The sequence below is a fragment of the Mastigoproctus giganteus genome, chromosome 8, assembly GCF_048544385.1.
Source record: "Mastigoproctus giganteus isolate SK-2022 chromosome 8, ASM4854438v1, whole genome shotgun sequence".
In the NCBI taxonomy this organism is placed as follows: domain Eukaryota; kingdom Metazoa; phylum Arthropoda; class Arachnida; order Uropygi; family Thelyphonidae; genus Mastigoproctus; species Mastigoproctus giganteus.
The window spans coordinates 132,082,155-132,105,613 of NC_143582.1; the positions used below are offsets into that span (position 1 = coordinate 132,082,155).

At 39.3% G+C, this 23,459-nt stretch overlaps 1 protein-coding gene across 2 annotated transcripts in view; it reads left to right on the forward strand.

Moving 5' to 3' along the window:
* Nucleotides 1–23,459, forward strand: part of LOC150081824 (ATP-binding cassette sub-family C member 8-like) — a 1,084,700-nt gene that overhangs the window by 768,261 nt on the left and 292,980 nt on the right. For both annotated transcript variants that reach the window (XM_090378918.1, XM_090378919.1), the window contains one exon: nt 11,054–11,146. In XM_090378918.1, the coding sequence (XP_090235044.1) occupies nt 11,054–11,146 (93 nt within the window). The remainder of the gene's footprint in view (nt 1–11,053; nt 11,147–23,459) is intronic.

The window sequence follows — 23,459 nt, forward strand, 5'->3', positions numbered from 1 at the left end:
CAGTCTTTTCTCGTAACCCTCGCCACCATTGCCGAGTAACGTCTTATCTTCGTCCTTATATATTGTAGGTGAGGTTGGAAGGATAAGTTTTTATCTAGGATTACTCCTAGATATTTCATTTGGTTGGCAGGTTTAATGGTCACACCTTCTATTTTAATTTGGGGTGGGCGCCGTATTTGCAGGGTTCCTTTTAGTAGAATAGATGTGGTTTTTGTCGGTGAAATTTTTAACTGGTTTCTTGTAGCCCAGTTTTGTATTTTCTGAAGAGCTTGGTTTGCGGTGGTTTCCAGTTGGGCCATTGAGTCAGTCTCAATGGTAAGAATAAGGTCGTCCGCAAAGGCCTGGGCCCTAATCAGCCCCAGGTCCAGTTTCAGGAGCTCGTCGAGGACCATGTTCCAAAGGAGTGGCCCCAAGACAGACCCCTGCGGGCAGCCCCTGTGTACAGATCTTGTGACTTTTTGGTAGTTGGCATTTATTTCTACTTTCCTGCAAGAGAGGTAGTCCTCCATTACCTTGTATAGGTTGATAGGGACTGCAGCCACCCTTAGTCTGCCCAGGACGCTCGGCCACCATAGTGAGTTGAACGCCCCGGCAAAATCAATTGAAATGACTAATAGGTATTTTTTTCTGCATTCCTGTGCCTTCCGAAGCAAGTTTCTAAGTGCATCCACTGTGGAGGAACCCGGCTTAAATCCGAACTGATTTCTAGCTGCCAGGTTTGTCCTCTCATAGTGGTTTTTGATTCGCTTGTGCAGCAGTCTCTCATATAGTTTGCTGACCACTGAGAGCAGTGCGATAGGTCTATATGACTCTGGCCAGTCCGGTTTTTTGTTAGGATTCTTAAGTAACAACTTGGTGTTTGCTGTTTTCCATGCTGTGGGGAATTTGCCTGTTTCCAGGCACCTGTTGTAGAGAGTAAGTAGTAAGTGCGGTGCAAATTCTGCAGGTTTCTTCAAGATCTCTGGTTCAATCATGTCCAGTCCTGGGCATTTGTGATTTCTGTTCTTGGTGGCAGCCTCACTGAGCTCCTCTAGGGTGAAGGGGGGGGTTCGATTGCCGAAGTGGTATAGTTTGCGTTGTCCTTGCAAATTTCGTGTTGTTCTTGCATGGTTAATATTGCTGGTTCCTTAAAGATTTTATCCAATATGTTGCCCATTGACTGCTACCAGGTTGTCGTTAGGTTTCCCTCCGGTGTCCTGGTAGTACTAATGACCTCGCCCCTGGGGAGCTTATTAGTTATCACCTTGTAGACTAAGCCCCAGGGGTCGGTGTTTCCAGAAGTAGACACTAGGTGCTCCCAGGAATGCTTCTTACTTTTTTTTATGGTGTCTCTGTAACGGTTCCTAGCTTCTCTGTAATGTTGTCTCAGGACCTCCAACTCATCTTCGGGCCAGGTTCTGCGAGCTCTCTGGAAGTCTTTTCTTGTTTTTTGCATTTGTCGTCGTAGTACTGCAATTTCTGGTGTCCACCAGGGTACTGTGCCAAGTTTTGGGTTTTTTTCTTTTTATCGCTCGATCACTGATGTTCAGTAATAATTTTGTAGTTTCTCTCTGAAGGTCATCCGGGTCGCTCTGGGGGTTTATGTTTTCCAGATGGTGTCTAATTGCCGTGGTGAGCAGCTCTCTATACAGTGTCCAGTCTGCATTTGCGACTGCATATCTCTTTTGTGGTTAGTTTGTTTGAGTTATTCTTGTTAGTTGTCTTTCAACTGAAAAGGTTATTGCCCGGTGGTCTGAGGTGGTCCATGCTTCCTCCACCCTCCAATCAGTCACATGTCCGGCCATACTCCTGGTGGCTAGGGAGATATCAATTGTGGCCTCACAGAGGGTGTTCGAAAAAGTTGGCAGATGGTGAGGTCGATTTAGTACAGTTAGATAGGATCCTGCAAGGTAGTCTTCTAAGAGTTGTCCATTTCGAGTTCCTTGCCTGTCTGGGGTGAGGCTGTGCCATGCCGGGGTGCGACAGTTGACATCAGCTCCGATGATGACTCTTTGATTTGGTAGGGTATCCTGTTGGCATCGGAGGTAGTCGATTGCAAAGTCTATATCTTGTCCCGGTCTGCAGTAGAGTGCCACGACATATAGAGATCCTAATGCTGTGCCAAGTTGTGCACTAGCAGCCCATGGAGTACACAGCTGTGTGATTTTAGTTGCGCTGATGTTGGTGTTTCTTACCAGAATGGCAGCCCACGGGGTGTCTTCATCCGTGTGGATCACCTTGTAATTGTGTTGGTACCCTGCAACCCGCTTTAGATGTGTATACGGTTCCTGGACTATAATGACATCCAAGTTTTCGTCTTCGGCTTTGGTCCGTATCTGGTCAGCCACTGCTCTGGCCTGTTGTGCATTAATTTGGATTATTTTCAGCATATTTGTGTTATAATTCTTAATTCTCGTTCCCATAGTTGATCCTGCTTTGGTATAAGGTCTTGGTTCGTTGGTATGTAGGGCATTTCGGGTCCCTGAGTGAGTGCTTGTGGTCTAATTTCATAGTCTTGCAGTTAACACAGGTGGGTTCCTTATCTTTGTGGGGGCAAGCATTAAAATCATGGCCCTTTTCAGAGCAGTGGCCACATGTTGGGGTGGTTTGTGCACACGTGTGTCGTGTGGCCAAACTTGCAGCAACGCTAGCAATTCGGTATGATTACTCGTTCATGATAGCGGTAGCTTCCCATTCAATGAAAACCCTTGTTTGGTCTTTCAGGACCTTCCAGGCCTCCGGGGTAAGCTCAACTACCCAATTTTTAATTATTCCTTTTCTCGCTTGTATGAAGTATTTGGGTATTACTGTTTCTTGTGGGTGTTTTCCCGGGATTTTGCTCTGTAAGTTCCTGGGGTACAGCTCAGACGCTAGTTGGTTAGGTGTGACAACCTTGTCCACGTCATAAATTATTATAGCCGGACCTTTCCTTTTTGGTGGCTCAGCTGTTAGGCCCAAGGCAGCAATCTTGGGGTTTTTGATTATCTCTTGCATCTCTCGCTTTGACTCGGTTTCGATCATGAGTCCTACGCTCCTCAGTTTGCGTATTCCTCTTATTCTTGTTTGCTGGAAGTCGTTCTTCATAGTGCTTATTAGTTTGTTCTTGATTTCGTCACTTGTACCAATTTCCTCTGTGTTTTTGGGTCTTAGATTACAAGGTTAGGCGTTTGTAGCAGCGTTTTTTCCCCTGGTTGTTCCTTGGCTGGTATATTTATTACAGTTGGTGGGTTCCTCAGCGCATTTGCTTAGGTAGGGGTGCGCTGTTGCATTTGTCTGCCCCTACATTCCAGGTAGGCCTCTAATTTGGCCACGTTTCTTTCTGCCTCGCTGTTGACTTTGTGGAGGACTGTTTCTAGTTTAGTCCAGATTCCCACAATCTCGCCTCTGAGGGCTGCCGTGATTCTGTTCTTTGACTCTTTTAGTTTGTTTTCGAGCTCTACCCGAAGGGCCAGTACCTGGTCCAGCACAGTGCCTTCTGGCAGCCTGGGGTCAATGTTTGGGGATTCAGGCTGTTTGCTTGCTTCTTCATTGTTTTCTGTTCGGACGTCCTCTTTATCTTGTTCTTTAGGTTCGCCTTGAGATCTTATCTCCCTTCCCAACTTTGGGGCAGCGTATTTCTTGTACTTCTTTTTGGGCGTTGGCTGTGGCAGTGCAACATTGCCGTCTCCACTTTGCTCTATTATTTGCAATTCGTCGTTTTAATCTTGTTTGTGATGTCCTCTTGTTAGATTTTCTTCGTCCATAGTTTGTTCTGTGATTTTCTGATTTGAATTGCTCATTTTGTCCCAGTTGGTGTCTGACTTCGGATCCTCGAGGCTGTTGCGGATTAATGACCTCAGGACCTCTCCGTTGGGAAGAGCCTGTGAGATGATAGCAAATGATGCCGACCATGAGTACGTGGCGAAATTTGTTGCCTGGCAACGTTTGGTTCAAGTTTTTAAATTCCCCGTTACAATTTGGTGGGGGGGGGAACCCCGAGAGTGAAACTAGTCTTTGAGAGATCAGACTAATTTCTGTTGGGGTTTTCTATGACGGAGGTTATGATGGTGAACACAGTTTTTACATTAATGGTGTAGTTACGATTATTTGATCCGTCCATGAGAGTCTATGGCAGATGGGGGGGGGGTGGAAGAGAGCACTAGAATCATTGTTCCTTGCATTTTAGTCCACAATAATGTTTCAGTATTGGGGTAGAAGCACTGTTCAATGTTACTCTGATTGGGACACCTCCCCAGTCAAGTGCAATACCCCGTATAGTGCCTTCAGAAGGACGTTCGCAATTAGTGAAATGCGGCAGTCAAGGTCACAACTGAAGGAATACAGTAGATGTGTTTACTCACTAAGTACTGCGCCAGAGGGGAATGCTACACATTCTTGTCACACAAGGGGGTGTACATTCCATTGTCACACGAGCCTCCCAAGTCAAGTGCAGGGTATTTGCGTGACAACCACAGTGTAATTGGTGCCTCTCTATAGCCCTGCTGTCAGCCGCATGGTGACCAGTACGGTCTAGCAACAAAGGATACAGATAGAAAACGTAAATATCCTGCAAAGTTCCCAGTAAATAAGCAAAAGTTTCTCACCCTGAGATCCACTATAGTACTTCTTCTAATTAGTACACTTTTCATTAACTGGTAGACACTGTAACCAAATATTCATAGACAAAATCCAGGAGAGCCGAAAACGTGCGTCCACACTGGACGACGGCCATGTCGCTCTTTTCTACCTCTTGACATAAGTGTAAGTGTGTTTAGGGTCAAGCGGCACCAGGGGTTTCCCCCATCTCCGCGTAGTTTACATTGTGGTGTGTTACAGTACGCTGTAAATGCCAGAGATTTAAAAGTGTGTGGGTCTTGGATCGTTTAGTGTCGTGTACCGTTGTTGCTCTGGCCGTTTAGCCGCTAAACCACAATTGGGGCCCAACGTTGCCCCACTTACGCCCCCTGGAGGCAGACCAGGAACCCAGTAGCTTATATGCACTCTGGCAGGTCCTGCCACCTAATTTCCTGAGATTTCGGTGGCTAGGACCTAAAAAAAAAAAAAAACGGGGGCACTTAAGTTTAGAAAAGCCAGAAGTGGTTAATGTGGTTCAGTTTTCAGTTTAGAAATCGTTAATTTTGATTAGTTATGTGGGGTTTACGCTGCCGTATTAGTCAGAGTAGGGGAAAGAGACTGAAGACTGGGGGGAAAGACAGAAGTATGGGGTCGATAGGGAAGGCAACCCCAGATGGTCAGTAAGGCATGCCCATGCCTCACCAGGCGAAATATGTGGGGTGGTAGGGGAGGGAGGAAACAGGAAGACCATCTCCCCCCGCCAGGGATAGGGGAAAAAAAAGGTACCAGGCAAGGGAGCTGGTAGAGATTGCCATTTGGCTACATGGCAGTGAGGCTGCATCAGTCGTAGTGTAGTTATAAGTCCGGTAGTAGAGTCACTCGTGGGATAGTGTCCCGTCCAAGTTGAATGTCTTTGTTTTGGTTCTCTATCTTCATTCAGTATATTTGTCAGTTTCATTTAGGTCTCATATTTATTGGTACATAGGCAGGGTTTCTTGGTAGACAGATAGTAGCTTCCACATAATTTTCATTCTGGGGTGTGTCCTAAAGGATGTTTTTTTTTGTTATCTGGCTGGTCGCCTTTCACTCTTGGTGTATTGCATATAGGGTTCTCCTTCTTGAGAAGAGTTCTTGAGTGAAGTTGGTCAGGGCTCTGTATTCCTCCTCTGAATCCAATAGGTGAAACTCTTGCCCTCTGGGGAGGTATCTTATACTTGTGATTAGAATGCACCTGAGATCCTCATATTGCGGACAGTCGTACATGAGGTGTTCCCAGGTTTTGATCTCTCCACATGTACAGCATGGGTCCTCTACAAGGGCGAAGTACATTAACTTTGCGTTAAAGGGGCCGTGTCCAGTTAGCAAGTATGTTGTTTGCAACCCTGGAAAGAACCAAGTAGGCGATTTTGGATAGATTTTTTTAAGTTGCGGTAAGAACTTGTGGGTGATTGCTCCTTTGGTTGTTTCTGCCCACCTGTCCTGCCACACCTGCAGCAGGTGAGACTGAAGCCGGATCTTTTCTGCCTTATGGTTGTTTGTTGGGTCTATGGTAAATTCCAAGAAAGTGGTGGTTATTCCCTTAGATAAGTAGTAGAGAAGTCCTGTTCTTGCGATTTCAAGATCAAGTGGAAGTACTGCTGCTATCGCCTGAAGCGCTGGGTTACTCACCGTTCTTCAGGCGCGGGTGGTAGTGAGGAGGATGGTGCGTTGAATTGCATCCAGGGTTCTCTTATTTACGACCAAGGCAGTTTTGTCATACCAGATTGCTGAAGCGTATGTAATTATTGGGAGGAAGGTTGTCTTGTAGTATAAGGCTAGGGTACGTTTTTTGAGACCCCAGTCTCACCTTGTGACCCTAGCTACCATGGCAGAGTAGTTTCTGATCTTTTGTCTTAGGAATTTGAGATGTGGTTAGAAGGATAAGTTATTGTCTAGTATGACACCCAGGTGTTTTAGTTGACTAGCAAACTTGATAGTTGTCCCATCAATCTTAATCTGGGGTGGTCGTCTCAGTTGCAGGGTTCCTTTGAGCAGCGCCGACAATGTCTTTGTCGGTGAAATTGTTAAGAAATTCTTCTTGGCCCACTGTTGGAGTATCTGCAGGGCTAGGATTTCCAATTGGGCTCTGGAGTTTGCTTGCACTGTCAAAATCAGGTCATCTGCGAAGGCCTGCACCCCCCACTGCGCCTAGGTCCATTCTCAAGAACTCATCAAATACCAAGTTCCAGAGAAGTGGGCCCAATACAGATCACTGTGGACATCCTCTGTGTACTGTTCTTGCGATCTTTTTGTATGGAGTGTTTATCTCAATTTTTCTTTGTGAGAGATAGGTTTCTATGACTTTATAGAGGTTGATGGGTACTTTAGCTTTCCTGAGTCTGCCCAAGACGCTCGGCCACCAGAGCGAGTCGAACGCCCCGGCAAAATCAATCGCTATTACGAGGAAATATTTGTTGTCACATTCTTTGACTTTGTTAGTTATAAGGTATAAGGTATGTTATTGTCTAACGGCTCCTGGGATTTCTCCCATCTCCGCGGGTGTACATTGTATCGGGGCCAGAGATTTGAAGTGTGTGGGGATCATGTGCTGTATATTGTGTTGTGCCCTTTGTTCCTCCGGTCTATTAGCCGCCGAGCCCCTAGTGGGACCCGACGTTACCACACCATGCCACGGGGAGGCTGACCGGGTGTACCACTGTAGCTAGAGTACTCTGGCGGGTCCTGCCATCTACTTTCCTGGGATTTCAGTGGCTAGGACCAGATTTGAGAATGAGATGATCGCTGTTTCTTGAGCAACGGTTGTAATTTTAACAGAGTGTAGGGTTGTTCGCTGATAACTTGTTCTAGGGCCAAATAGGTCGGGCAGTAATTTTGATGTTTTTAGATTTAGACCTGTGGGGAATGCGTGTGTGTGTATATATAAATATATGTATATACACACACACACGCACACATATATATATATATATATATAAACTAAATAAAAAAAAAAACTTTGTTAGTTAGTGACCTAACTAATTAGGTCACTGAAAGTTTAAATTTTTTATAAATGACATGGTCTTGGCGCATTATAGCCTTAGTAGCTAATGCGCCAATAAAATCAAAACAAACAAACAAACTCACTTAATTTTTAGTATACTCAATTCATTTCTCTATTTTTTAATACTTTTTTAACTTATTCATTATTATTTTACTCTTTATTTTTTTCAGGCAACTTTGTCTTTATATTACATTGTTAACCCCTGGCAACTGTGCCGTGATAGGCAGTTGCAACTGCACTACTATGTAATTATGTATCTCTGTGTTTCAATAAAGATTTCTAACATGTAGGTTAGTGCAAATGCATCATTTTAACATAGCTATCTACCAAAGTAATTAATTAATATAATTAATTAATTAATTGGCATCGTTTTGGTTGTATCTCATTGTGAATGCCTCCACAATGAGTTGCCATGGTATTGTACTACCTCAAATAAATAACTCTTCACCAGTGGAGAAGATATACTTCATAACTGGGTTGTGACTATTGCAATGCCAGGGTACCTGCCCACCCACCAAAGAGAAGCCAACAAGCTTTGAAACGGTGCCGTCTGGGTGGTGACATCCGCCGAGAATAAATAACAATAGTCTTCTCCACTCGTGAAGTGTTATTTATTCGAGGTAGTACAATACCATGGCAATTCGTTGTGAAGCCATTCACAATATGAGATACAACCAAAATGATGCCAATTAATTAATTGATTTAATGAATTAATTTAACTACTTTGATTGTTGTTGTTATTTGGTTTTTAGGAGCATTAGCAACTAAGGCCATATTACCCCGGGGATATGCGGTGGTCATTCCCTGACCTTTCTGCATCCTCCGTATTTGGTGGTCATGGGCTCGAACCCCGGTCTAATCAAGTAGAACATGCTACGCACTGCCGCTCCTGCCCACCTGCTACGGAGGCACCCCACTACTTTGGTAGATAGCTATGTTAAAATGATGCATTTGCACTAACCTCCATGTTAATCATTCTACCTCGTAGCATGAGGCCTTTGCCCTTAAAACTTTATAGTCTATAAAGATTTCTTTCTATATATAGATGCCACTGAACCTCTCCACTTCACCTTTAGAGAAAGATACTGCTCCTTAATCCATGCCTTAATGATCCTCAATGGGTAAACCTTTTTTGGAAATAAACTGCATGAAAACAAACCTATAAGAGCTAATTCAGCAGTGGAATATGCATACGACTAATGCTCATCAAGAAACTGAAATAGTGCAACCTCCAAAGAAAATGTGCATACCCTCGTGAGGTAGCTACTTCTGTCATTGGGGGAACAGTCCCTAGACAAACAAATTTTTCAAAAACTACATGCAGCCGACAACTTGGCCAATGCACAAACTCTGTAAATTTATACTGATGGCTCCAAAATTGACACAGCAGTGGCAGCTGCTGTGATTCTACAAACATTAACAGTCTTCCTCTATGTACCACAGGATGGTACATACAGGGAGATTTGTAAAGCTAATATTTAATTTGTAAAACTAATATCATTAAAGATTTATTTGCAAAGAAAATGGGAAAGCAACTCCTCTAACTTGCATAGCCAATAAAGTCTAAAAGGGCAAGCCAAAACACTCCTCACCCCATCAGTTAATTAGTAAAGGCTGGTCTCCTTGTAGATAACAGTTATAAAAACCATTTGGAGATGAGTGTAATGGATTACAAACCATAATTGTTTTATACATATGCTTTAAAAAGAAAAGAAAGTTAATACAGTTATTACCAATGTTGTGCTGTCAAAGTGATATATGTGTTGATATAATCTAACAAAGTGTCACAACTTCAAAGAGGCACCTCCGTAGCCAGGTGGGCAGGAGCAGCAGTGCATAGCGCACACTTCTTGATTAGACCGGGATTAGAGCCCGTGATCACGAAATACGGAGGATGCGGAAAGGTCAGGGAATGACCACCGCATATCCCTGGAGCAATATGGCCTTAGTTGGTAATGCTCATAAAAACCAAATAACAACAACAACTTCAAATTATTTAATACCCTCAGGAAGAAGCCATATGACTATGAATAAATTTAGTAAATTGTAGACTTAGTTTGGCAGCCAGCTGACTTTCTATCATGAAATCCTAAGACCAAGCACATTTTGTGGCATTTGAAAGTCTGATGTCTCCACACAATTCATAGAAGCGAGTTTCCAGCCAAGTTTTTCAAAGCATTAATTTACATGTTATTTAACTTTAACTTGAATATAATTGCATTTGGCAAACCAACTCATCATCCAGTGTTACTATGAATTGTGAACTAGTTTTCTGGATGAAATTTAAATAAATTGATTTCACAAAAAAACAAAAAATTAAATACAATTTAAGTATTATTTAAGATAAAGAAATAGATATTTTGCAGTGTCAGTGTGACAGCCTACCAAATGCTATTATCAAAGAAAAAAAAAGAATTGATATGCAGTGATTGGGGAATGCACAAGAGCACAAGGGATCTTTAAAAATAATAAATTACCCAAAATCTTGCTTGCATTTTAATAATTCCTCAAAGAGAATAAGATTCAACCATGTGGGAAAAGAAAAAAGAAAAAAACTGAGTTCATATCTTCTTTCTGGTAAAGCTTTAGAAATGCTCTTGACAGTCAAATCTAAATAGAAGTGCCATTGTAAAAGCATACCAATAAATAAGCCTTATGGTTGTATTTTAATATAAAATGTGTGTGTTGTCAGCAAAATTTAATTTCTAGTGCACTGTGAACTTTAAAAGCCTCCTGCTTTTTCTGCAAACCTTTCTGTTTTTTTGCAAAGAACTCATTCTTTTTGTCAAATAGCTCCTGTTCTTTGTTTGGTCAAAAATTTTCCATTTTTCCTCCTGCTTACAGTTACACAGTCTCCAGCTTTTCAAAAGGCAGAAGTTTTCTATGGGTAGGGCTTAGGCCTGATGAAAAGTGTTAATAAGAAACACAGAAAGTTGCCAGTTATTAATTAGTTCTTTTATATGTGAATTGAACTTTATTTTTAATACTCTGCACTTAAACATGTGCAGTTAAAGAAATCATATGGTTTAATTAGTATTATTCACATATAATTAATTCCTCATGAACAATCATTATTTCTTTCAACACATTTTAAGCAGTCCAAATTATGAGGACTCAAATTAGTGTGGTTTTACTCTACATAATCAAAAAGGGGCGGGGGATAATAATAATTAAAGTACTTTTAGAATGTTCCAGCAAAGTAAATATAATTAAAATGTCATTTATTGTGCATTTCATAATGATACATTATTTTTCTGTTGCACTAATTTTCATCTTGCACACACATCAATTTTGAAGAAACATTCCAAAATGTTGCTTCAGATAAAGATTAATCTGCAATTAAAATTTTACAAATCCCACATTTAAAAATTGGTAGGTATGCCTTTGGTTTTCTATCTTCTTTTATATTTTTTCAATTTGAAATAAATGCAATCACATTTTTCAATTACTATGTAAGAAAGATTATTATTATTTTTTTAGAGAATTGCAACGATTGGATAGTATTACCAAGTCTCCTGTTTTTTCACACTTCTCAGAAACATTAGGTGGACTCTCTACAATACGAGCATTCAGGTATTATAATCTGTTCAAATTCATTACATAGGTTATTATATGTATTCTTTACCATTATGGAGCATTAGTGCAATTTTAAAGTAAAAAAAGCTTTTAAAAACTTCAAATCTGTCTTCAAGTTTTAAGCATTTTAATTAAAAGGATTTACACATCCATATTTTATAGATAGATTAAAGAAAGGAAAAAAGTTCTTAATCTGAGAGATCATTAACAGTGTATTATTGACCTCTCAGATTGCGATGCTGTCACCATAACTTTACTTGGTAATGTATTACACATAAATGGCTTTTCTTATGTAGTGTATAGTTGCTAATATTTATGGCATGGTGACACCATCTTGATGACTGTTGCAATGGTTAATTCCATTTCTTTTGAGAATGACCAGCCATACCTGACAACTCATTGAATTTAAATTACAAGATGAGAGATTCCAGTTGGTTGTTAAATTGAGAGTTCATAAATTGGGAAAGGTTTCCCCGTACTGAGTATAAGGAGAAAATGCATTCCAAAATTTTTTTTTTCTTTTTGCACCTTTGTTACTTTGTTAACAACTTTGTTACTTTGTTAACAACTTCGTTACTTTGTTAACAACTTCGTTACTTTGTTTACAACTTCGTTACTTTGTTAGTGTCGTTGCTGCATTTTTGTTTAGTACATAAACTGCATTTTATTTTATATATACAACATGGTTATACAGGTATTCTGATAACAGTGGGCCAAATTTTGCAGTTGGATTCTAACACCAGAACAGTGAAAAAATTTCATTGTGCAAGGGTCCATTGCATCCATTGTTCGCTCAAAAACCCTTTGTTTTTGAGCAATGGATGCTTTTTTGTAATCACAGAAAGTGAGCACAATAATGAACCAGATATCAGAAAAAAACTTGGTGTAAACTGAATAAAGAATCTCTCACAGTGAATATTCAAAATGCTCACTTCCACATAACACTGGACAAATTTCAGTTTTCTATCAGTTCTCACTTGCTCAAACAACTCTGAGTGGTTCCAAACTCTCAACTTTTCAATACTCTTTTGCATTGTTCACACCAGATATTTTAACTGCCCATTATTTCTCTATTGTGTGATAATTAAAAATTATTACACAATAGAAAAAAAAAAAAAAAAAAAACCAATGCTTTGTATTATCTTACTTCATCATATATTGTAATTAATGCATAAAAAAATAATAAAATTACACATTAAAATACAATGCATAGATAATAAATACAGTACAGTACAGTGAGAGACTAAAGAAGACAAACCAGGCTGACCGGACTTGGATCACAGTAAAATGCAAAAACTTTGGGAAGTGCATTATGGCCATAGAAGCTGATGTGCCAACAACTAACAAGAAAAAAAAAAAAAAAAAAATGACAAACCAAACAGTAATAAATGCTATAAAATTTGTTCAGAAAAAAATTAGGATTTAACAAATCGTAAAAAAAAAAATTAGATTCAAATTAAGAAACATGAATTTAGGGACTGTCACTGCTCAAGCTGCTTGATGATCAGCTGTATCTCCTTTAGACTAATATAGATAAATGACCTGAGATAAATGATTTTTTTTTCCTTCTTTCCATCGGTTTAATAGATTCTCATGCCTTGACAAAAAGGAGCCAATTTAATATATCAATAATCCAGTGTGTTCTATGCTTTTCTGTTTAAACGTGGTGTGCCACAATTCCTTCAAATCAAGTTGGATTTGTTCATAGACTTTGAAGCCTGGGACAACATACTTGGATTTGGTCATTTTTTTGTAACATGAGCACTGGTATAGCAGCAGTCAATATTGGTGCAAAGATGGTCTGATTACCTAATTATCATCAGCTCAGTGACTGGAGTCATTAGATTGCTGATGACTGAAATTAGTCATTTAGCTATATGAGTTACTAAATCCAGTCCTTGGCTCTCTAGCCATCATTAGTTTTATTATGAAACTGCCAGGTTACAACATTGAAATGTATGGGAGCACCATCATACATGGACCACAACCTCATCCTTGCTTGTAAAGAAACATCATCAAGTACTCTAGCATATAGGTTTCTAAAAACTCTCAACAAAGAGGTCCCATTAGTGCATTCAACAAAATATATGGCTCTATATCGGGAAGGATAATTGCTCTCATATTAATCAAGACTTGCTCGTGTTGCTGTAACTGATGACTTGAGGATTATCTTCAGCTTGTACATGGGTGTTATGAAAAGTAATGATTCCATTCTGAGTGAACCTTGCTTAATCCGTAAAAGAATATTCTTGGAAGTAAATCAAGATTGATGTCACATTGTTGTAAAAAATCTGACAAGTTCTTGTTACTTCAGATCTTGAACTTTATGAAATTATAAAGGTAGAGATGCTGCTTGTGCAGAATATCATGCAATTTAGTTGGAGATTTCCTTCTCTATGACAATCCCAACCCCTTATTTCATCCCAAGATATCACAGACTTATTCCCATATTTCCTCCATTTCAGGAGTGTGTGTGCTGTCCTTAGCCTCTCAAGGTCTAACATTGATGGAATGAATGTCTCTCACTCTTAACGGTATTAATTGATTCTTCTGTAAGTATTCCTAAAGAAAGGCATTCTCAAATTGACAAATTCCATGTGTGAAATATGTTTATTTGTGTATGCCCCCTGGTAAAGGCAATAAGTTTCTGATTAAGGCACTAAACAAGTGCAAGCTGCCATCCTTGAAAATTTGGGACCATCCATTTTGATATTATTACCCATTCTCATTGATAATGAGCAAACCACGAGCATTGCCAGTTATGTTGCAAGTGTCTCAAAACCTGTTTATCTTAAGTTCCATTGGAACATTGTTATCTGAATATATATATATATATATATATATATATATACTAATACACACATTACTATTGATGCTTTAGAGATATTACAATGGGTATATTACTGTCTACAGTAATATACCCATATACTGTATATACATAAATGTACTGTTTCACCCTTCTGGGTTTTTTCCTGATTCTCAGTTCATCACACCCAGTGAATGTAGTGGTTACTTCCAGTAATCCAATGTAAATAGTTCCAAGTCAATTCAGAACTGCCCTCTTAGCATTAGCATTAGTTGAAGCATATGATGCAAGAAAGCAAGCTTATATAGCATCAGCCAAAAAAACCCTTCCTGTTTCACCCATCCGGTCACTCCAAATGTTTGTCTAGTTCAGACTTAAATTTATTTAAGCTATGAACTTCCACAACAATAGACAGAAGTCTGTTCCAGCAATCAACTACCTGCTGGCAGAAGGCAATTTGAACCTATGCTCCCTCAGCTGAGCAATCTGAGCAAGCGGAGGTATCCCATCTGCATTGAGCCTGCTGAAACCATTCAAGACCTTATACACCTCAATCAGATCACCTCGCAGGTGCCTAATCTCCAGATGCTGCAACTTGCAGAACTTTAGCCTCTCTTGGTAAGATCACCCCTTTTCCTCTCACCAATCTTGTTGCCCTTCTGTGTACTTATTCTAGCAACTCTACATCCTTCCTAAAATGAGGTCTCCAGACCTATACGTAGTACTCAAGTGTAGCCTGAACATTGCCTTATATAATGGGATAACCATTGCCTTATACAAAGAGATAATCACTTTCTTATCTCTGCTAGCAAAATTCCTATATATCATTGACAAAACTCCATGACCTACTCTCGCAGACCATCTGCACTGCTCAGAAACCTTCATATCTTACTGCACAACTATCCACAGGTCGTTTTCATAGGGCGCCTCCGTAGCCAGGTGGGAAGGAGCAGCAGTGCGTAGCACATGCTTCTTGATTAGACCGGGGTTCGAGCCCGTCACCACCAAATACGGAGTATGCGGAAAGGTCAAGGAATGACCACCGCATATCCCGGAGCAATATGGCCTTAGTTGCTAATGCTCCTAAAAACCAAATAACGAAAACGAAATAACGTCGTTTTCATTCTCCACCTCCATGAGAGTTTTACCACACAGTTGGTACGTTTCTCTTGGGTTACTGATACCCATATGCAGTACCTTTCATCTGTCAAAATTAAACTTTATTTGCCTCTTCTCAGCCCATCTGCCTAAATTTCTAGATCCTGTTGCAGAAGCATGCTCTCTTTACTGTCATTAACAACCCTACCAACCTTTGTATCATCTACAAACTTGGACATTAATCCTGATATACCTTCATTGATATCATTGATAAATACACAAAACAACAATGGGCCCAGCACCGAACCCTGGGGGACTCCACAAATAACATTAGATGGCACATTCTCTGCCGTCTCCCACTCAACCATCCCTTTATCCATTGCAGCAACTTGCTCTTAATGCCATACCACACCAATTTGTACAGCAGTCTTCCATATGCAACAGTATCCTGAAAAAAAAAAGCTTTCCTGAACTCCAAGTATGTGATAGCAAAATTATTTTTTGCATCCAGTTCCTTTAAGACCACATCGTAGTATCCAATATAATTGATCAGACGAGACTTGCCCTTAACAAACCCATGCTGTGTCTGAACTATTACTGCAGTCTTGTCTAGGTTTTCCTGCATTACTTCTTTAACCAGTGACTCCATTATTTTCCCCCAGAATAAAAGTTAAACTAACAGGTGTATAATTATTTGTGTCACCCTATGAACTCCCTTTGTCAATTGGGAATTTGCACATGGCCCCCATGTGCCAAGAAAATCTTGAGACCAAGCAATCTTCCCTGTGACTTCTACTGCAATTATATTAGAGAGATAAGTTTTTGCCTTTGAGTTCAGATGTTTTTTCTTCTGATATTCAAATATATAATAAGAGTTTTCTTTCTTAAAGCATAAGGAAGAAGTTTCCAGAAAGGAAAGTAACCTTTCTTAACTTTTCTGTGTACTAACCTATTTTACTCGCTTGGTTACTTGGTAGCACTACTCCTGCCTCCCCATGACAGGGCTGGACCTGGTTGAAAAGACACCACCCAGGACTAAAAGGAGTTTAAAATGGACCAAAAAACTAACAACACAAGATTGCAGAAAGTTAACTCCAATAAATCTCATGGCTTCCAACTGAACATATCTCAGGCTAAGAGAATGAAAATCAACAGCTCTCAGCCTACTGTTCCTTTTTTTTTGGTGATACATTCATTATCAACACAATCCGTTGGGAAATTATCCCCATTCTTAGTCCAGAAGACTATAGAGTCCATGGTTGGATCACCAAAAATGATAAAACAATTACATTCAGGTGATCTCTTAGTAGAAATCTCACTAAGTCATCAATCTGAGAAATTGCTAAAAACAGACTTTTGCAGGACTGCCTGTTTAAATTACCCCACATAATTCTCTAAATACATCGAAAGGTGATATTACTAAATGGGACCTTTTGGTTGTTTCAGGGGAAGAGTTACTGCGTGAGCTAACAGAACAACAAGTGATACATGTCAGGAAGATAATGATGAAGAAAGATGGCATTCTAACTCCAGCCCGATCAGTTATTATCACCTTTAATAAACCTTCTCTTCCAAACTCAGTTAAAGCAGGATATTTAAATTGCAAAATCCAAACATGTACCAAATCCAATAAGGTGTTACAACTGATCAATGCGGACACTCTCAGGCAGCATGTCGCAGTGATCACATCTGTCCGCTCTGCGGATTGAAAGAATACAATCAAACAAACTGCACCTCCTCTACACCACTCTGTCCAAACTGTCACGGAAATCGCCCTGCTTTTCGAAGACATGCAAAATGTGGATATTGGGAAAACAAATACAAAAATACAAAGTAGAAAATAAAGTGTCTTATCCGGAAGCAAGAAAACAGATACTTGTAGCCAAACCTTCACGTTCCTATGCTTCAGCAGTCAAAATATAGCCACTCAAATGGAGGTGGTAATACCTCTAAATCAAATTATAGACTGGAGTAAAGTAATATTAATGACAAAAACAGCTTCATAAGAAACATCCAGTGCTAAAGAACAGGATACTTCCGTGCCTGGAAAGTAGAAATCAGAAGTAACATCTTGAAAAACAAAGCAAACAGCATTGTTTTCTTTGTGTAAAGAGAAACAAACAAACATAGACGAAATGGATACCGATGAACAGAGAGAGAGAGAGAGAGAGAACGTACTAGAACTACACCCTACACAAGATATTGATACACCTTGTCCTAATTTTCCGACACCCAAATATGATAAACAAAAAAACTCAAAAGCGCAGTCAGATTCAACAGATAGTTTTGAGACCTAAATAATGCAGTATATTATTATACAATGAAACTGTCCTGGTTTACGTGGAAAATTGGATGAAATAAAAGATATTATTCGGCATCATAAACCGGTCTGCATTTGCCTTCAGGAGGCCCATCTAACACCTCAATCTTCACCCAAATTTCAAAGAGCTATACACTTTTCCGGAGAGACGGAAATGATAATAGAACTGCCAAAGGAGGAGTGGCAGTTTTGGTGAATGCTAGTATACCAGCTAAGCAAACAACATTAAAAACCAACTTAGAAGCAGTAGCAGTGAGAATAGCCATCGGAATTTCTATCACAATCTCATCCCTTTATCTTCCACCAAATATTTCTCTCTTCAGATCAGAATTAAACTATCTTACTATGCAGCTTGAACCTCCCTATTGCCTTATGGGAGATATGAATTCCCATCATCATCTGTGGGGATCTTCACACACGGACAATAGAGGTAACTTAATCGAAACTTTCCTAGATGATCAACAACTGAATTTACAATTTACTGAATACCAGATCTCACACTTATATCAGTTTGACGACAGGTATCACTTCTGCAATAGATTTACCAATATGTTCTCCATAAATTTATCCCAGTATAGAATGGTTCGTATTAAATTATCCTTACAACAGTGATCATTTTCCAATAGTATGTTCCATACAGACACAATCGACTCTTGCAGAAGAAACCAGAACAGTATGGAATTTTAAAAAAGCTAATTGGAATAAATATATGCAATTAATCAAGCTGGATAAGCATTTAATAGAAACCCTGCCAATAGATGATGCCATCATACATATCACTGATCAACTGCTAGAAGCTGTTGTTGTTGTTATTTGGTTTTTAGGAGCATTAGCAACTAAGGCCATATTGCTCCGGGGATATGTGGTAGTCATTCCCTGACCTTTCTGCATCCTCCGTATTTGGTGGTCACGGGCTCTAACCCCGGTCTAATCAAGAAGCGTGTGCCTGCTAGAAGCTTCAAAAGCTACAACACCTCAAATAGGTAAAGCAAGGCAGGCACAGTACAACTCTTGGTGGAATGCAGAATGTGCAACGGCAAAAACAAAACAAAATCATGTATGGAATGGGTTCTGGAAATATCCAACTACCCTCAACTTGATTGCATATAAAAAAGTCAAAGCCAAAGCAAGGAGAATTCAGAAAAAGGCAAAGAAAAATTCTTGGATCATATTTGCTTCCATACTTACTAGGAACTCGAGTCCTCGTTTGGTGTGGAAAAAAATTCGGATTTTAAGTGGAAGATATCCAAACATACAATCTGCAATCTTCCATTGAAAAGGGCCGGATGTTTCTACAACAGACAATATATCAGAAATTCTGGCTGAATCATTTGTTTCTACATCAGCAGTTACATGCTACAGCACTGACTTTCAAAATTATAAAGAGCAAGCTGAACGGAGTAAGTTGAATTTCTCTGCCAAGATGTCTCATTCCTATAATTTACCATTCCTAAAAGAGGAATTACTTAAAACCATTACAAAATTTCCTAAAAGCGCACCAGGTCCCAATGGCATTTATTATACTATGATACAACACCTAAACTCTGATTGTCTGGATATCCTACTAGCTCTATATATAATGGAATTTTTCTGAACAACCTATATCCATCCATATGGCGGCATGCTATTGTCCTTGCATTTCCCAAACCCAGAAAAGATCCTTCCTATACATATAATTATTGCCCGATTTCACTGACCAGCTGCTTAGGGAAATCCTTGAATGAATGGTGCACAATAGACTTACATTACGTGGTTGCTGGAAAAAGAGAATGTTTTATCACCCCCACCAATTTGGATTTAGGAAAAAATAGATCAACACTTGATCTACATGTCAACGTTGAAAAAAATATTAGAAACTCATTTATAAGAAAGCAGCATATGGTGATGGTAAATCTAGATCTTGAAAAAGCTTTTGAAACAACATGGAGATTCAGAATCCTACGAGATCTAGATCAGTTAGAATACAGAGGACAACTTCCACAATTTATAGAAAAATTCCTTACTGGTACGACATTTCAGGTACGATATAAAGGCTGTATATCTACAATATATATACAACTGGAAGGGGTCCCCCAGGGGCCAGTATTAAGTGCAACCCTGTTTGTTCTGCGGGTGAGCAATATCACAAAGGTTATACCACCTTCGCTGGAAATATATATGTACACAGCTGATCTTTCCATTTCATTTCAATCTCAAAAGCATGAACACAATTGAATGACAGCTCCAATTATCTATAAATAAAATAGAAGCATGTACTAAAAATAAAGGATATAGAATATCTGAGAAAATATCAGCTGTCATACACTTCTGTAAAATGTGTGGTCTTCATCCTGAACTGGTCTTATATTAAATAATATTGCTCTGCCTGTTGTTCAAAATTTCTCCTTCTTAGGCTTAACATTAGATAGAAAACTAAACTTTCATGAACGTATACAAAGACTTCGAACTAGTTGCCTCTCAAAACTTAAAATCTTGCACACAGCATCCTCAATGGCCTGGGGAGCCGACAGGTACACATTACTACAATTATATAAAACTTTGGATTATGGATCTCCTGTATATGCTTCAGGAAGAAGGAGCATGTTACATCGCCTAGATACTATTCACCATAATGCTCTCTGTATAGCTCTAGGAGCCTTTAGAACTTCACCAATTTACGGCTTGTATAGAGATGCATCAGAAACCCTGCTGCATCTTCGATGAGATTATCTGCTGTGCATGTATGTTGGCAAAAATATATAGTCAGCCCTCACATCCAAATTGGTCCATCATTCACGATCCACTTTGGACGAGTAATTATGATTGCAAACCAAATGAAAATAAACCAGTAGGACTGTATCTCAGACACTTAGCTCGAGTTTTGGAAATACATTTCCAGCACATTTCTGCAGTAGATATAAACTCAGAACCTCCCTGGATGCCGACCGTGTCTTCGTCCATATCACATCTTACAAACAGGAATAAAAAAGAGATATCTCCAATCGTTACACAAAAGCTCCACGCACTGCACAGTTTTGATTAATAGAAACAGTCATCAGATTTACACGGATGGATCAAAATCTAATAACTCAGTAGGTGCCGCAGTAGTTTTATAGGAATATTCTATATGTGTCTCCTTGCCTCATGTATGCAGTATTTTCACAGCAGAATTATATATTCTATTAAACTAGCACTGTATGATATTACTGAGCACCAACTTATACCTGCTCTAATCTATACTAACTCCCTTAGTGCAGTAGCAGCTCTACAGAACAGCAAATATTCCTCAAATTCCTTGATTCAGCACCTTAAAAAACAATTCAAAATTTTGCATAAAGCAAGAAAACAAGTGTCTATATGTTGGATTCCCAACCATGTTGTAATCCCAGGAAATAATCATGCAGACCAAGCCTCATAAAATGCAGATCTTAATATACAAGATAACTTTCAGTTTGTACCATGTACAGATTATAGCAATGTATTTCATGCCAAATATAATTCCATTTGGAAACAACTTTGGAGGGACCAACCGTGCAATAAACTCATCAGAATCAAAAAAGATCTATGTTCGTGGCATTCTAGCTCACGTACAAATAGACAGGAAGAAGTTATATTGAAAGATTTCGCATTGGGCATACCTTCCTCACTCACAAATATTTACTTCTTAGGAGAAGATCCCCCGCTCTGCTCTGTCTGTCAGATACAACTTACAGTAAGGTACATCCTGATTGATTGTCCATCCTATTCAGCTATTTGAACCACTTACTTCCAATCATTAGCAGACTTGCAAGCTCCTCTAACTCTCTTTCATATACTTGGTGACAAAGCAAACCTAAGTGAGCTCTTTATATATATTAAACATCTTGGAATAATAAATACACTTTGATATATCCATAAATCATTAAAACGAACATAGTGACTCTGACAGACACATATTGGCCATAGTTACCCTTGTGTCGTGAAATTTGCATAACAACATCTGCACATCTCCAGTCCATGGGGGACCTCCCCTGACTCTAAGGAATCTCTCATAATTATGGCTAAGGGTTTGCTTACTTCTCACGCTGCCCCTTCAATATAACTGGACAGATTCTATCTGCCCCAAGTGCCTTTTTTATGTTTAACTTCAACAATTTTTCCATTACTACAAAACCATTTAGCTTCCTGTTAGAGTTTAGTAAACTTCTGTCTTCCCCTTACAGAATTCCTCATGTGTGAATGTAGATGCAAAATACTCATTCAGTTTGTTAGCTATCTGAGCAGGATCATCAACAGTCAAACCACCAACATTAAGTGGACCATTCTTATTCATCCCCTTCATTCTAGAGTTTACATAAGTAAAGAAGTCTTTGTTGTTTTTCTATGCGTCCTTTGCCAAGGATTTCTCGTAATCAGCTTTCGCTTGCTTAAACTCCTTTGTGACTTGATTACAGACTACCTTATATCTGCCATAGACTTCTGTGTCACCTGATAATTTATATGCATCCCACGCATTTTTCTTCTCTGCCACGACCTCATTAGTTCATCTAGACCATTTAGACCTGTTCTTACAGTATTTCTTAGTTGGTATGAAAAGCCTAGTAGCGTCCAAGATTAATTACTTGAAGGCTTCCCATTTATAATTCGCTGTTTTTAACATCATCAGTTGATCCCACTGTATAGAATTTAAAAACTCTGAGACCACTGTAGTCGCCTTTATGAAAATAAAATCCCTTCTCTTTACCCTTGATGGTACTTACATCTTTAATTAAATCCCACATCAGTACTCTGATCACTGTCACTAATTGGGTCTTTTTATCTGCAAATTCTTAATGCATGAATAATCACTACTGATAATCAGATCAAGAGTATTACTCCCTCTGGTTGCCTCCCAAACATGTTACTCTAAAGAACAATCTGTAATAAATCCACAAAAGTCTTGTTAGCATACAAGTGACCAATCCAGAAATTCCAGTCAATATCTGGAAAATTTTAATCCCCCATTTCAAAACATTCTGATTTACTGGCCCACTCTATTTCTCGTCACAATTATTCATTGTACTCATCAGAGTCATTAGGACTATAACATACTCCTACTCTCATTTTCCCTTTCCCAGTGTTTATGTCACACCAAACTGACTCAACATTGCACTGTTGCCCATTTCAACTGGATGCAATTCCTTACATTTTGTGCTTCTTAACTAAAAGCATAACTCCTCCTCTCTTCCTACCCTGTCTATTCTTTCTGTACACTTAGTACTCCCCAAATTCCAATTCTGCACTGCTTATGTCTGTATGACACAATATCTCTGATATCCCAATAATATCTCCCTCTGATGTTTTGATCAGCACTTTGAATTCATCACATTTATTTACTACCCTTGTAGCGTTGGTGTACATGCAAGTATACATGTACCTGTTCTTACTCTTAGTTACCCAATACAGCCCATGTATTTATTTGTTCCATGATAACTACCAGCAGCTCTTGAAATCCCCAACAACTTGCTTTTTAGGCTGCTGCTCATTACAATAGAAGCAGTCCAAGAATCACTTTTGCCTCTGTCTGCAGCTGTGTTAATCTTTTAGTCTGTGAATCCCCCCAAACTAGCTGTTTTCTGACCCACCTAACACTGCCTCAATAGCATCAGCAAATATTCTTGCACCCTTTTTTTTACTTAAGTGTGTCCTATCCCTGTAGAACCAGTCTGTCCTGTTAGCAAGCACAGACCATGCTGAAAAAAATTCTACTCCATGAGCCTTGCACAATCTCTCCAGGGCCGAACTGATTGACAAGGCTCTCATCATATACTCCCTCCTATGAGTATATGATGAGAGCCTGCTTCATAGAAATTAAGAGATACCAATTTAAAAATCTATTCCTTTTCTACTGTGATTGTCTTAGCTCATTCGTTCACACATGTGCACTTACTTTCCATGCTTAAAAGAAGTCCTTTCTCAAAAATGCAACATTTTAAAAATTTGTCCATGAGAAATTTTTCATTGTTCTGGCATATAGAGTTGTTTGTAAAGGTATAATGGTTTTGTCACTTGTTGTTCATTTGGAGAGGGCTGGGTTCAAATCCCATTGAAGACAAGAAGAATTTCTGAATGTCTCTTTCACCAGGGCT